Source organism: Brachionichthys hirsutus, chromosome 18 (assembly GCF_040956055.1).
Source record: "Brachionichthys hirsutus isolate HB-005 chromosome 18, CSIRO-AGI_Bhir_v1, whole genome shotgun sequence".
NCBI classification, from domain to species: domain Eukaryota; kingdom Metazoa; phylum Chordata; class Actinopteri; order Lophiiformes; family Brachionichthyidae; genus Brachionichthys; species Brachionichthys hirsutus.
In genome coordinates, this window is record NC_090914.1 from 9,793,053 (window position 1) to 9,805,598 (window position 12,546).

At 47.1% G+C, this 12,546-nt stretch overlaps 3 protein-coding genes across 5 annotated transcripts; 2 read left to right on the top strand and 1 right to left on the bottom strand.

Annotated features, from left to right (window-relative positions):
- The first annotated feature begins 261 nt into the window (after positions 1 to 261).
- On the top strand, positions 262 to 3,446 carry slc1a8b (solute carrier family 1 member 8b). The gene is made up of 11 exons (XM_068751994.1): positions 262 to 426; positions 670 to 749; positions 897 to 1,112; positions 1,213 to 1,255; positions 1,355 to 1,568; positions 1,863 to 1,962; positions 2,249 to 2,482; positions 2,567 to 2,761; positions 2,849 to 2,983; positions 3,058 to 3,178; positions 3,300 to 3,446. Exons 1-11 carry the CDS (start codon positions 262 to 264, stop codon positions 3,444 to 3,446), a joined length of 1,650 nt encoding a protein of 549 aa, XP_068608095.1.
- A 567-nt stretch (positions 3,447 to 4,013) lies between these two features.
- On the top strand, positions 4,014 to 4,844 carry LOC137907796 (coiled-coil domain-containing protein 42 like-2-like). Its single transcript, XM_068752154.1, has one exon. It carries the CDS (start codon positions 4,014 to 4,016, stop codon positions 4,842 to 4,844), a length of 831 nt encoding a protein of 276 aa, XP_068608255.1.
- A 2,529-nt stretch (positions 4,845 to 7,373) lies between these two features.
- elavl1a (ELAV like RNA binding protein 1a) lies at positions 7,374 to 11,891 on the bottom strand. Of its 3 annotated transcripts, none has more exons than XM_068752442.1 (7): positions 11,755 to 11,891; positions 10,815 to 10,874; positions 10,224 to 10,404; positions 9,778 to 9,881; positions 9,265 to 9,418; positions 8,914 to 9,139; positions 7,374 to 8,756 (listed from the first exon to the last, which is right to left on the bottom strand). In XM_068752442.1, the coding sequence occupies exons 2-7, from the start codon at positions 10,848 to 10,850 to the stop codon at positions 8,432 to 8,434; spliced, it is 1,026 nt and encodes a 341-aa protein (XP_068608543.1). In that variant the 5' UTR covers positions 10,851 to 10,874; positions 11,755 to 11,891; the 3' UTR covers positions 7,374 to 8,431. The 3 variants fall into 3 exon arrangements, with proteins under 3 accessions (XP_068608543.1, XP_068608542.1, XP_068608541.1); XM_068752441.1 differs by having other exon boundaries at positions 9,256 to 9,418; XM_068752440.1 differs by having other exon boundaries at positions 9,256 to 9,418; positions 10,224 to 10,415; positions 10,814 to 10,874.
- Positions 11,892 to 12,546: the final 655 nt, after the last annotated feature.

Here is a 12,546-nt window from a genome sequence, read left to right on the forward strand (position 1 = left end):
TAGCCATTTGATAAAGCCTGAGCGGAGTGTTAGCATGTGATAGGGATAATCCTTTCAGGCAAAGGCTTTCCCTGCTAACAGGCAGCGCTTCCTCTTTCAAACAGCATCAGCACCTTAGACCTGAACCCACGTTCGATCAGGTCCACCGGCTGTCCTGTCCTCCATCTCGGCGGGGACGTATTGTGCTCATCGGGTCTCATCGGAAGATTATTATACCTCTTGTTGTCTCGTCACAAGATTAAAAACTGATCCTTGATCCTGATGGAGGGTTTGGTGAAGTTACTGAAGTGCTTCGTGCCTTTAAGAATCAGAGTGTATGTGAAGGACTACTGCCGGAGGAACGGCCTACTGACGCTGTCCGTCTTTGCTGTTGTTACGGGATGCATCCTCGGATTTGTCCTCAGGTCGCTGAACCTGTCGTCGCAGGTATGGATGGATCGGTAGCGTGCTGCGTGATCTGATGCTTCGGGTTTGCATGATATCACCTTGTTTTATACGCTGTGTAGAAAAACCAGCAAGGACACGACAACCAGTCTGTTCAGTCGTATCAGAGTGAATGGAAGCAAATAGATAAGCAAATGATAAGAATGCCAATATTTAAGTGTATAAAGATGTAGGTGAAAAATGACTCTAATTTAGGTTGGATTCTTGTTTTCCTCCTTCACGCAGGCTAAGATCTACGTCTCCTTCCCTGGAGAACTTCTGATGAGGATGTTGAAGATGCTGATTCTGCCTCTCATCACCTCAAGGTAAGAGACAGGGACTATATCGGTAGAAGGATGCTGAGGATGGAACTGCCAGGGAACAGGTTTATTGAGCCTAAAATTAAACTCTTGAATTCACTGTTTTGAACACAAATAAATATGGATTTATTTATTCATCGTTTTCCCTTTCAGTCTAATGTCCGGCCTCTCGGCCATGGACACGAGGGCAAGCGGCCGTCTGGGGGTCTTGACCCTCACCTACTATCTGTGGACAACCTTCATCGCTGTCATCGTCGGCATCGTACTGGTGCTCGTCATCCACCCGGGAACGGGCTCCGAGAAAGACAGCCATCATTTGAGTGCAGGGCCCGGTACGACCTCGGCTGATGCCCTTCTGGACCTCATCAGGTTAGTGCTGGCTGACACAAATCCAGGCGCAAAGTGGGTGTGGAGAGAGTCGTTTGTTTCACAGGATCTGATCTCGTTCTCTGACAACCACCTTTTACAGGAACATGATGCCGTCCAATCTAATTGAAGCGACCTTTCAGCAGGTGAGTGGACGACAGAAAGAAAAGCAACGAGGGATGGATCGAGTCATTCTCTGCGCGTTAATGACTCGTGAGTGACTGTCGGCCTTCACGCCCCTCCAGTATCGAACGGATGTGGTTCCTGTAGCGCAGAGCTCCGATGTGAAACACTCCCAGGCCAACTATGTGTACGTTATGCCGGACTACCACAACCCTCTGCTGGGACACCCAGTCTTCCTGGAGATCACACCTGCTCCTGACGTCAAGTATAGAATAATCCCGAGTACCAGCAAGGGGATGAACGTGCTGGGGATCGTCATCTTCTCGGCCACCATGGGTATGACATCGCAACGTCTTCGGTGTAATCCTCGTCCTAATCCCCTCGCTGGTTATTCTGCTGCGAGACTTTCACGGGGCCCCGCAAATTTGAGCACTTCTGAGGTTATGAACTCATCGAGAACCGTTAAGGTCGCACGTTGCAGTTGACAGGGGTTGTGCCCCAAACTTCACCGAGCTGCTCGACCTTTCACTACTTGCTAATGGGTTATATGTGACCTGTAACTGCTTAACTATTGTCTGCGTCATTAGTTGGTTAACCCCTCTATAACCGCGTGTGAATGCCTGTTTTCAGGTCTGCTGCTCGGGAAGATGGGCGCCCGCGGCGCGCCGCTGGTCAACGTGTGCCAGTGCATGAACGAGTGCGTCATGAAGATCATTAACGCTGCCATGTGGTGAGACACGCTGTCACGCTCACATCAAACAAACTCACATCAGAGTTAGAGAGAGATTAAATCCAAAAATAGCGCCTTTAGCGCTGCCGACAAAGCTGATGAGTCAACTCCGGGATTACTTCTGTGTGAATAGAACCGACAGTACATTTAAAATAATCTGATTAGCGGCTGTGGCATAAGTGTGCCGAGTCATTGAGTGAACGAATGCACGATTAAAGCTCACGCAGGTCATTTATGTCCTTTTCAGAGGTGACACGCTTACGATCTGGATCTTTTCTCGTTCCAGGTACTTCCCCTTTGGTATTGTCTTCCTCGTGGCGGGGAAGATCCTGGACATGCATGACCCTGCCCACCTGGGAGAGAAGCTGGGCATGTACTTCATCACCGTCTTCTCTGGTTTGTTCGTGCACGGCCTGATCCTGCTGCCTCTATTCTTCTTCGTTTTCACTCAAAAAAATCCCTTCCCCTACGTCCGGGGGCTGCTCCAGGCTCTGGTCATTGCGCTGGCCACCTCGTCCAGGTGGGAGGAGACAGATTTCTAGTTCAGCGACTAGAAATCTTTTGACAAAAGGCCATCCATCACTCTGACCGTGTCGTTCTGTAGCTCGGCCACGTTGCCCATCACCATGAAGTGTCTCCTGGAGAACTGTGGAGTGGACCGGCAAATAGCGCGCTTTGTGCTGCCAGTGGGCGCCACCATTAACATGGACGGCACCGCCCTGTACGAGGCGGTGGCGACCATTTTTATCGCTCAGGTCAATGAGTACGAACTGGACTTTGGCCAGCTGGTCACCATCAGGTGACGTGAAAGCTGAACTCCTTATTCTCTCTTCGGAAGTTGTTTGTGTTTGGGCGTCCCTTAACATTCCCCTTGTTGTCTCATCAGCGTCACAGCAACGGCAGCCAGCATTGGCGCAGCCGGGATACCTCAAGCAGGTCTGGTTACCATGGCGATTGTACTGACCTCTGTGGGGTTACCACCTGCTGACATCTCACTGATCGTGGCCATCGATTGGGTCCTGTGAGTCAACACCAAAATGTTTTCATTCTACACAGAACTCAGACTAACAATGATTATTCCATCTCGACTCACAGTGATCGGTTCCGGACGATGATCAATGTCCTTGGCGATGCCTTCGCTGCTGGGATCATGGCTCATGTGTGCAGGAAGGACTTCGAGAAAGCAGGCAGTACAGTCACCGTTAATACCTCTGTTGTCAATAACGGAGGTGAGTCTCAACGGGTAAGGACCAGAACTTGTTTTATTTGTTTATGTTGAAAACGTTGCTGTGTCGAAAGAGATGCACGTCTCTGTCTTCTGTGGTTTGTCCCTACAGAGAGACACGGTCGTCTCTTTCGGTTGCCAGAGCATGGCGTTGTCTGATACGCCGCTCATTGGTCACCGCTTCGATTACGTGTATGAGGTGGATGGAGATAACGTACTGGAGAGAACCGTGGCCTGTTACAGCCTCTGCCAAGTCTGACAGATGGACAGCAACATGCATTGCCTTCTAAATGTCCGCTGTATCCCACTGAAAAGGTGGTTCAAGGTTTGAAGGTTCTTTTTTTGATTGTTTATTTCGAATATGAATGACATTTTAAATAAAAGAGAAAAAAACACATATACAAAGCATGATAAGCTGTTATTGATCAGTGAGGGTAGAATTTATCATCATTAATTCATTTCATTCTTTTCCACGAGAAACCCGGAGAGAACCCACGCCGGGGACACAGGGAGAACATGGAAACTCCACACAGATAGGATTCAAACCCGGTACCTTGCTGTGAGGCGACATCAAAGGAATAGATCAAAGCAGTATGATGAAACACATCTTTTTGATCATTGATTTGATGTAAATATGACACACAAACTTGCAAAACGTAGAAAATTACGAACCTGCCCAAAGATGTCAGCTTCTGCTAACATGAATGAGCAAGGGCAGAGTGAATGTCCGCTGTGTCCCACTGAAAAGGTGGTTCAAGGTTTGAAACAAAGATTCCATAAAGATAAGAAAACAGTGCCAAGCTACAGTCAGCAAATAAAAGATCAAATGGAAAAGAAAAGGAAATCCCGTAAGGAGGAGGAGGAGGAGGCGTTACAGAGGGAAGATGATGTTCTCATTGCCTATATAGAAAAGAAACAGCAGGAGGCAGATGAACTTGACAAAAGGTTGATAGAGCGCAAAAAAGTGAAGGAAAATCTGAAACAGAAACTAGCTGAGATGCATCAGAAGGCTGAACAATTTGAGATGCTAAACACAAGCTATGAAATGTTTTTGTTGGATAAAAAGGCTTCTGATATTAATCAGAAGACTGAGAACCTGAGGAAAAAGTGCTCTGAGCAGGAGGAGACGATTAAAAGGCTCAGGGAGACGTATGCTCAACTTCTGGAGAAGGAGCGCCTGGTGCAGAGGAACAAAGTTTATGAGAACATCCTGGAGAGGGTGCACAAAACATACAATGAAAAGTTCCTGGACTTGAAGGCTGTTTTGGTAGACTTTGAGGAGTCCATTGATCGGTTTGAAATGCTTGATGACAAGCAGAAGCAACTCAAACAGAAGAGAGAGGAACTCCTCGTGAAAGAGCGATCGACACACCGGAACAAAGAGCCGCCCCAGTCCCATCAGCCGTCCAATATAGCTATATTGGAAGCGCAGAAGCGTCAGACAGAGAAAATGGAATTCAAAGAAGGCAAAAGCATACAAAAAGCAATCCTTGAACTCTATCAAATGGTCACAAAGAAAGACAAATTATTGAAAGGTGCATCTCGGAAAGACACGAAAACACAGCTGCACAGGATCAAGATGTTCATCCAGACCCACAATGAAGTAGTGAAAAGGCTCCAGGCCAAGGGGATGGCTCCACCCCTCCCCACCGTTTAAACTACGGCCATGAATTCATCTCAGAGACACCACAACTTCCAATTTGATCAAATTGGAAGTTGATTTAATTACTAGTGTCGTGGGCGGCACGGTGGCACAGCGGGTAGCGCGGTTGCCTCACCACCCCGAATGCGTCGCCAGCACATCGCGGGGCTCCAGATGTGCAAATACAAATAACATTTCTACTTACTAAATTATGTAGCTCAGTGGCCCTGGGCTGGGGAGCGGAGAAGTCGACCGCTTCCCCCGTTCGAGTCCCCCAGCTCTGGCGGAATGTGGAGTGTGGGCTGGTGACTGGAGAGGGGCCAGTCTGCCTCCAGAGCACTGGTGCCCTTGAGCAAGGCACCGTCCCCGCTAACGGCTCCAGGTGCGCTGACCACAGCAGGCCCTTCACCCTACTCCCTCTCCGTGTGCTAGGGCCACTTCGATGCAGGGGGGCGGGTGGTTGTGGGGGGCGTGGTGTTGGGTGCTGGTGGGGCGCCGGGCCGGCCCGCTGTGCCCCGTGCCGCTGCGCTGGTCTAGGTTTTGTCGGCTGTGTTGGTGAAGGTCGCCCCCGGGCCCTGGGCTGGTTCTTCGGCGTGTGGCTCTGGTGGGGCCATGGTGGTTGTTCTTGGGTTGCTGTGGCTGCTTGGGGTGATCTGGGGGCTTATGTTGCCATTGTTGGGTCCGGGATGGCTGCCCCGTTCTTAGGTGGAGGTTTCACGCATGCCAGATCCACCACGCCAGCACCTATCAAAACTCGTTTAGAGAGTCAACCCCGCACACAGATCTCTGAGTCAGTGGAGGTTGCTGGGTCAGTGTTTGTGGCTCTCACTATGCTCTCTCTCTTTTTCCTCAGATCTGAGAACTTGGTGATCTATACTTTCCTCTAGAGACGAATGTGAACCTGGTGTATTGGGACAACTCTTGGTGATGATTGGATGGAAGGGGTAGAATTAAGGGGCACAAATAAATCCATTGCACTTTCTTCTCAGAACACTGTGTATATGTCACTTTTTGTTTGTCCATGTTATATGTTCACTGCGGTGTGCACAGCCCTCTACGGCGGTAAGCAGGTAATAAAACCAATAAAATAGGAATAGGCTAGGCTGCCAAGAGGGCATGTGACGGTCACAATCACTATAAGAATAAAAATTGCATAGAACTCTAACAGTGACTGACGTTATGTACGTCACTGTGGAGCACGAATGCAGACAAGGTAAAAAAAAAGAGAAAAGAAAAAAAATAATAATAATTACTGTGTGGTTGTTTGAAGGGGTCCGTTGTTCTAGGGCGAAAACGCGATTTCATTGTGTGTTGCGGACAGATAATGATTAATAAAAGCATTTCATACCGTCTCTTATGTGTTGTTGTATAAGTTCATTATGTAGTGCATCAATGTCTCATCATTTAAGAGTGACATCAAAGGAACATGGCCCACTTGCATGGTCTATTGGGGGGAGGGGTGCAACGCTGTAGAAGTGTTGTGGAAATATCCTGCAATCAAAACAGATTAAATATTACATTTAAGTTTCCTGATGGACTGATTTGCAGACGGTTAGCTGGGTTTAGCTGATTCTGGGTTTATGGTGAAGGTTTATATCCCAGACTTGTATCTTTAGCTGTCGACGAGACGATCGTAGTTACAAACCACAATTACAAGCCATTTGGGCCATCTCCACCGTTTTGGCTTCATTAGGTAACTAGTAAACAACTCAGAGCGCAGACCTCCGCCAAGCAGCTCATTCCCCTCCCAACTGGATTTACATCGTCCATACGATGATCTGGATCATCATCAAAAGGTTCTATATTGTTCTTGGTATCTTTATACACCAACCATGGAAAGTAAAAGTGAATCAGAGTTGTGTATTTTTAACAGATTTTTGAATCCATAAATGGAATTTTCAATGTTAAAAATTTTTAAACTGTCATTCTGGACCCCCACCCGACGTGACTGTGTGAAATTCCATAAACATTGGTCAATAATCAACTGAGATATTGAGGAACAAATTCTTAAGATCCATTGACCGCAATATTAATGAAAGTGTCAAACTGTTAACTGTTCCCGGTAACACTTCCTGATTCCCAGCTCCCAACTGATGACGGACGTCACCGTCATGTTTTTCAGACTGTCGTGAACAAAATCGACAAGCTCCTGGAGATGCCTCCGATTTCTGTTGACGGAAAGCCATCGTGTTTTATTGAAGTCAAGTTAGCAGACATTAACACACACACGCCTGCGTCCCAATAAGAAAACAGACGCCAGTCAGTACAAAGAGTTGTATTAGTATATGATAATTACACATCACATAAACATTTAAGTCTCATAATGTAGAGAACATGAACTTTTAAATTAAGGCAGAATGCAGTCTGTTTGAACCGCAAACTGAAACAAAACCCCTCAGCGGGCAGGGAAATTTAACAGCAACATAGAATCTGTCGATCATAATGACTTTCCTTTACCTGCTCCGAGCTCAAGGTGTCTGTGGAGACTCTTTATGACCGACCCACCTCCTCCACGAATCCCCCCCCCCCCCCCCCCTCCCCAGCTCGTCGTTCAATTTAAGAAGCCTCTCGAGGGGAGAGTCGGAAAGTCTTCAAGCTTTGACTTTATTCAACAGTTAAGAATTGTATCCCAAAAAAACAGAAGATGCTTTTTTGAAATGTCTGCTGGACCACCCCTTCCCATCAAGCATCTGCGTTCAGGTTAAATAAACAAATTTAAGCCAATATCTAAATATAAAATCATCCGATTTAAGACTCGGGTGCTGAAATGCTCGACAAATGATCGGATCTCGATAAGCAAAAGAACAAACGAGATCTACAAAGAAAGAAACCAAACAAAACGTTCAGCAAAAAGAAATTAAATTTAATGGTTTTATACTCAAGGAGAAACAACCAAAAGAAAAAACAAGGAAAATAAATCAACTCTAAACTTAAGCCATAAACAAAAGGCTTGTTAAACTTCCCTCCAAACGTCTCATTTGAAAGTTGGTGATGGTTTAACAAAAAAATCTCAAAGGAAAAATAAACGTTCCGAACAAAAAGAGTCCGTTGGTCCATCTAATTCCCGACTCAGTGGTTTGTAGTCGACGGGAACGTCCCAAAATCCAACGGAAGGACTTTCACACACAGCGATAACAGAAACAAAACCCGTCGGGAGACGAGGGCCGGATTAGCAGACTGATATTCCTGGTCGCCTAAAACAAACTGGCTAAAGTGCTTTAACTCTAGACAGTCGGTGGTGTTATCGGATCATCATGCAAGGCATCGATTTCTATTGATGAGGATCCGGAGAGATGCTGTTCTCGCCTTACAGGTCAACGGAATTATTCAATGTGCATTATATTTTCAGCGCAGAGCTGAAAACCTTTATCTCAACCCCCCCCCCAGACAGCGTTTTAGCTATGTAGAGAGTTAAACTGCTTCTTCGCCGTCACCTTCGTAAAAAAAAAATTAAAACTACTGAGCGACCTCAAACATAATTATAAAGATGAAGGACAAACCAAAGGTGCAGAAAAGCCAACACTTAAGTCAATACACTAAAACTCAAGCAGATGCTGTGATAAATGGCGGCTGCAGTTCAGCTCTGGCGGGGGGGGGGGCGTCTACTTGTGACCCTTGCTCGTCTTGAAGGACACTTGCAGGACCTTGTCCCCGAGCCGGTAGCCATTCAGGCTGGCGATGGCCATGGCCGCCTCCTCATAGTTTGTCATGGTAACGAAGCCGAAGCCTTTGCACTTGTTGGTGTTAAAGTCGCGGATCACTTTGACGTTGCTGACGGCGCCGAAGGGTCCAAACATCTGCCACAGCATGTTCTCGTCCGCGTCCTGGCCGAGGTTGTAAATGAAGAGGCACCAGCCGCTGGAGGAGCTCCCAGGAACGCTGACTCCTCCCATGCCACCCATGTGGTCGACGCCCATAGGAGAGAACCTGGAAGAGTTGCACAGCTCTCATCAGTCACGTCACGACTGTCCGGTCCAATAAGACACTTGCTTTCGACAGATTGATTCATACGGTTTTATTAAGTGGCTGAGGAGCGTGTGGGCAGTTCGGGTTAGTTAAGGGGTTACATTTGACCCCGTCTGACCTGAAGCGCTGCGCCTGGTGGTGCACCGGCCCCCCGAATCGTCGGGACGGGTTGTGGTACACCTGAGAGATTAGCTGCGTGCCCTTTGTCTGGTTGGGACTGGCGGCGAACTTCACGATGATCGGCTCGCAGGCTCCGGGTGGAATCTTGCCGTTCAGGTTTTCGATGGCGTCCTCCGCCTCCGCCCGCTTGTCGAAGCGAATGAAAGCCACGCCGCGGGACGCACCTGTGGACAAAAGAGCGGCTGGTGACCGTCTATCGATACGCGAGCGGCCGCCGCTACGGTTCCAGCACGCCGTCTGTCCGCGAACGGTTACAAAAAAGGCAAGGGAAGTCATTCACCTGCCGTACCTGTGGCTTGATCGACAAGTACACGGGAGTTAATGATGTGGCCAAAACGCGAAAACATGTCCTCCACGTCCTTCTGGGTCATGGACTTTGAAAGCCCGCTGATGTACAAGTTGGCATCCTTTATTGTGTCGGAGCTGGGCCGAGCGTACGAAACCTGGTGACGGCGAGAAACGAGAGTCGGATCAACACTGTGAATCGTCAGAAGCGCCATTTATCAAACTGTTAATGTTTAGACAATGATGTCAATCGACTGAATCACCCGACAGGTTTCTGTTGATTTCTTAAATTAATCTAAGATCTAAGGGGGGGGAAGCGTTTTCGGTGTCAAATCTTCAGTCTGATTCAACAAACTGTTTGTTTTAGATGTGAACACGTTGATAAAATAAAACAGACATGTCAGACGGGCAAATGTCTCTTGGTTGGGCTGCATCTACTAGCTTAGTTAGCGGACAGCAGAGTTAAAGACATGACATCGTTGGTTTGAGAATGGTAGAACACCTTGGTGCACGTTACCTTGATAGTTTTGGACTGTAGCCTTAGTCCATTCAGAGTACTGATAGCTTTGTCTGCATCACTATGGTTAACATAGTTTACAAATCCGTACCCTAAACTGTGGCCTAGAGAAGAAAAAAAAAAAAAAGGAAAACAATAAAAGAAAACCAAGAAAGAAAACGGATAGTTTTAAAAACGATCTGCATACAAAGAAATATTTCAAAAACAAAAGTTAAGATTGCATGATAAGCTAAACCAACAGTCTGCAAGTTAACAATAAAAGATGAAACAATCTGAGATATTAAACTCAAGTTTAAAAAACAGGAAGATATTTTCTTTCTTTTTTTTAAGGTCACGCGACCACTGACGGTGGAGCCGCAGATCGGCGGCGCTACTCTATTTCAAATAGCGTGCGTCTATGCGCTCATCTGGTCAGTCAGGTGTGACGATTTCAGAGCTAAACACACCTGCCAGCTTGTCTCGGATCAGCTTGGCCGACTCCACGTCTCCGATGCTGCCAAAGAGGCTCCTGAGCTCGTCCTGCGTCATGCTCTGAGGCAGGTAGTTGACGATCAGGTTGGTCTTACTGTCCGGCCCCTCGTCCCCTCCCATGTGGTCTTCGTAACCATTCGACATGTCATACACGTCCTGCAGACCGGCCAGTTGGGCCCGAAACACAGAATCGGGTAAGTAGAAATCACGTAGCGCTGCAACCACAAACGATTGTCGTTCCGGACAAACAAGCAACAATCGAGCACCTTTTAGCGCTGCCGTCGATAGCATGCTAGAATTCAGGTCTGGAGAACATCCCACGGAAATAATCTCCACACCATGTTCGCCATAAAGCAGACGCCACCAGTGCTTTCCACCACCGGACCTAATGTGCAGAAGCTACTTCGCTATGACCCAGCAGCAGCGTTTCAAGCAGGGACCGGGTCGAAACAACAACACTCGTCTGTCTCTTTGAAGTTTCTGTATCTTCTGCTCCTCACGTCACCGTAAACGCCAGAACCCAACGCCAAATCTGCTGATGGTGCATCGTGTAAGCTGCTACTCACTTTCAAGTACTTGATGTGTCCTCGACGAACTGCCATTAAGACACGTCACCGCTCCAGAGGCTGCAAGGTTCAAGCAAATCAGATGACAAAAAAGGGATTAACACAACGGCAAGATGCGTTAGTGAGTGCAGGATGAAATCAGCAACATCTGATTTAGGAGTCATCAATATCTTGCCATGTGGGAATCAGGCAGACGTCTAATCTACTGATCAGAGGGAAGCCCATAAGAAACAGCAGGAAGCCTTTCAAGTATCCCCTTTGATCCCTGCCTCTATCCTCCATCTATAACTTTGCTGCACAGACAACAACAACGTGATCGGCTCGTCAATATTTCGTTGTATTGACAAAATGCATTTAAATCAGTAGATGATCGACTAGATGTTTAATAGCGAGCATGCTTCTGCTGTATGCCTTTGGGAAACGAAAGATACTTGAAAATCAGTGCGGATCGATCATAGACCGACGTGCTAGCCATAGAATGACAACAAATCTTATATCGCTCGTAGCTAAAAGCTAATTATATTCGCATACCGCTATAACAAATCCGATAGAACCCGACGGGCCGTGACACTAAAGTGGGTGGGGGGCAATTAACCCTGACAGGTACAGGCTAATTAATACCGACAGGTTAACGTGCTAGCATTAGCATTAGCCAGCCAGCAGCGTCAATGCTCCACCGAAGCTCATTTGTCGTCGCAACTTCACGACTTATAAACAACATCGGCATTCTATTAAAGGGTTAAACGGCGGTGTATTGCGTGGCGGTTTCTAAACAGCTAGCAAAACAAAGAGAACCGTATTTCAAGACTGCTGGTGGCGATGCGTTCTAGTCCCAGCGGGCCTGCTAGCATTAGCCACTGCTAGCAAACGAAGGACCTTGACGGCGGTGTGACAATCCAGCATTATAAATAGCTCCGCCTGCTAACATGCTAGCTCTTACCAGCTAGGGAGTTTCTTCTCTCGTCTTTATTCGCTGTTTTCTTTTTTCTTTTTTTTCTTTTTTGCGACAATCAGTTCCCTCCAGATCCACAGAACGCACCGACGAAGGAAACGCGTCTGAATTCCCACCACGCCCACTGATTTAGGCCACGTGACGCGTTGTGACGTTCCTCGACAAATAAAAAACATACCATATCTTGCACAGAAATAACAGGTGTTTTGTTTATATTCCGCAATCCTGCTAACAAACAAACTTCGTCAAAAATGTGACCTTGGCGGAGGTAACAAATAATTCGATTTTTTTCATCATGCCATGTCAATGTCCGGTTTTGCCTTTGATCTCTCTGATACAAGGAGACATGAAAGGCAAGTTCCGTTTCAACTGCATCTACAGGAGTAAGTCAAGTTGCAGCGGCGTCTGGTTTCACGACAACCCTCTTTGACTCTAAACTTCCATCGGTTCGTCTGAATGTCTATCAAAGAAAGGGTCAGCATTTTTTTCGTCATCTACATTTTTGAAATGTACATGCCTGGTATCATAAGTCACGCAGTATTTTGTGCTTTATTTCAACAGGTAACTGAGAAAAAGCACAGAAAGATGTCTGACAGCAGCACTGTTAAATCCAGTCAACTGTCCAAAACATGGGCTGAAAAAACCGAACAGGCTCCTGAGGCGAGAAGCTGCTGTCCTTCAGGAAATGGGGCCCAGAGGAGTTCTGAGGCTCCATCAATGGACACAATGTTCAGGATCCATGTTCATTTTGAAAGTCTGGCAAAAATACAAGCACTCCAG

Excerpts from the sequence above, each read along its gene's own strand:
- slc1a8b (XM_068751994.1), top strand. The coding sequence starts at position 262 with ATGGAGGGTTTGGTGAAGTTACTGAAGTGCTTCGTGCCTTTAAGAATC. Across the intron at positions 1,113-1,212 it reads GCCCTTCTGGACCTCATCAG|GAACATGATGCCGTCCAATC; the intron begins GTTAGTGCTGGC and ends CACCTTTTACAG. Across the intron at positions 2,762-2,848 it reads GGCCAGCTGGTCACCATCAG|CGTCACAGCAACGGCAGCCA; the intron begins GTGACGTGAAAG and ends TTGTCTCATCAG.
- LOC137907796 (XM_068752154.1), top strand. The coding sequence starts at position 4,014 with ATGGAAAAGAAAAGGAAATCCCGTAAGGAGGAGGAGGAGGAGGCGTTA.
- elavl1a (XM_068752440.1), bottom strand. The coding sequence starts at position 10,850 with ATGGCAGTTCGTCGAGGACACATCAAGTACTTGAAAG. Across the intron at positions 9,419-9,777 it reads TACAGTCCAAAACTATCAAG|GTTTCGTACGCTCGGCCCAG; the intron begins GTAACGTGCACC and ends CGCCGTCACCAG. Across the intron at positions 9,140-9,255 it reads TCAAGCCACAGGTACGGCAG|GTGCGTCCCGCGGCGTGGCT; the intron begins GTGAATGACTTC and ends TTTTGTCCACAG.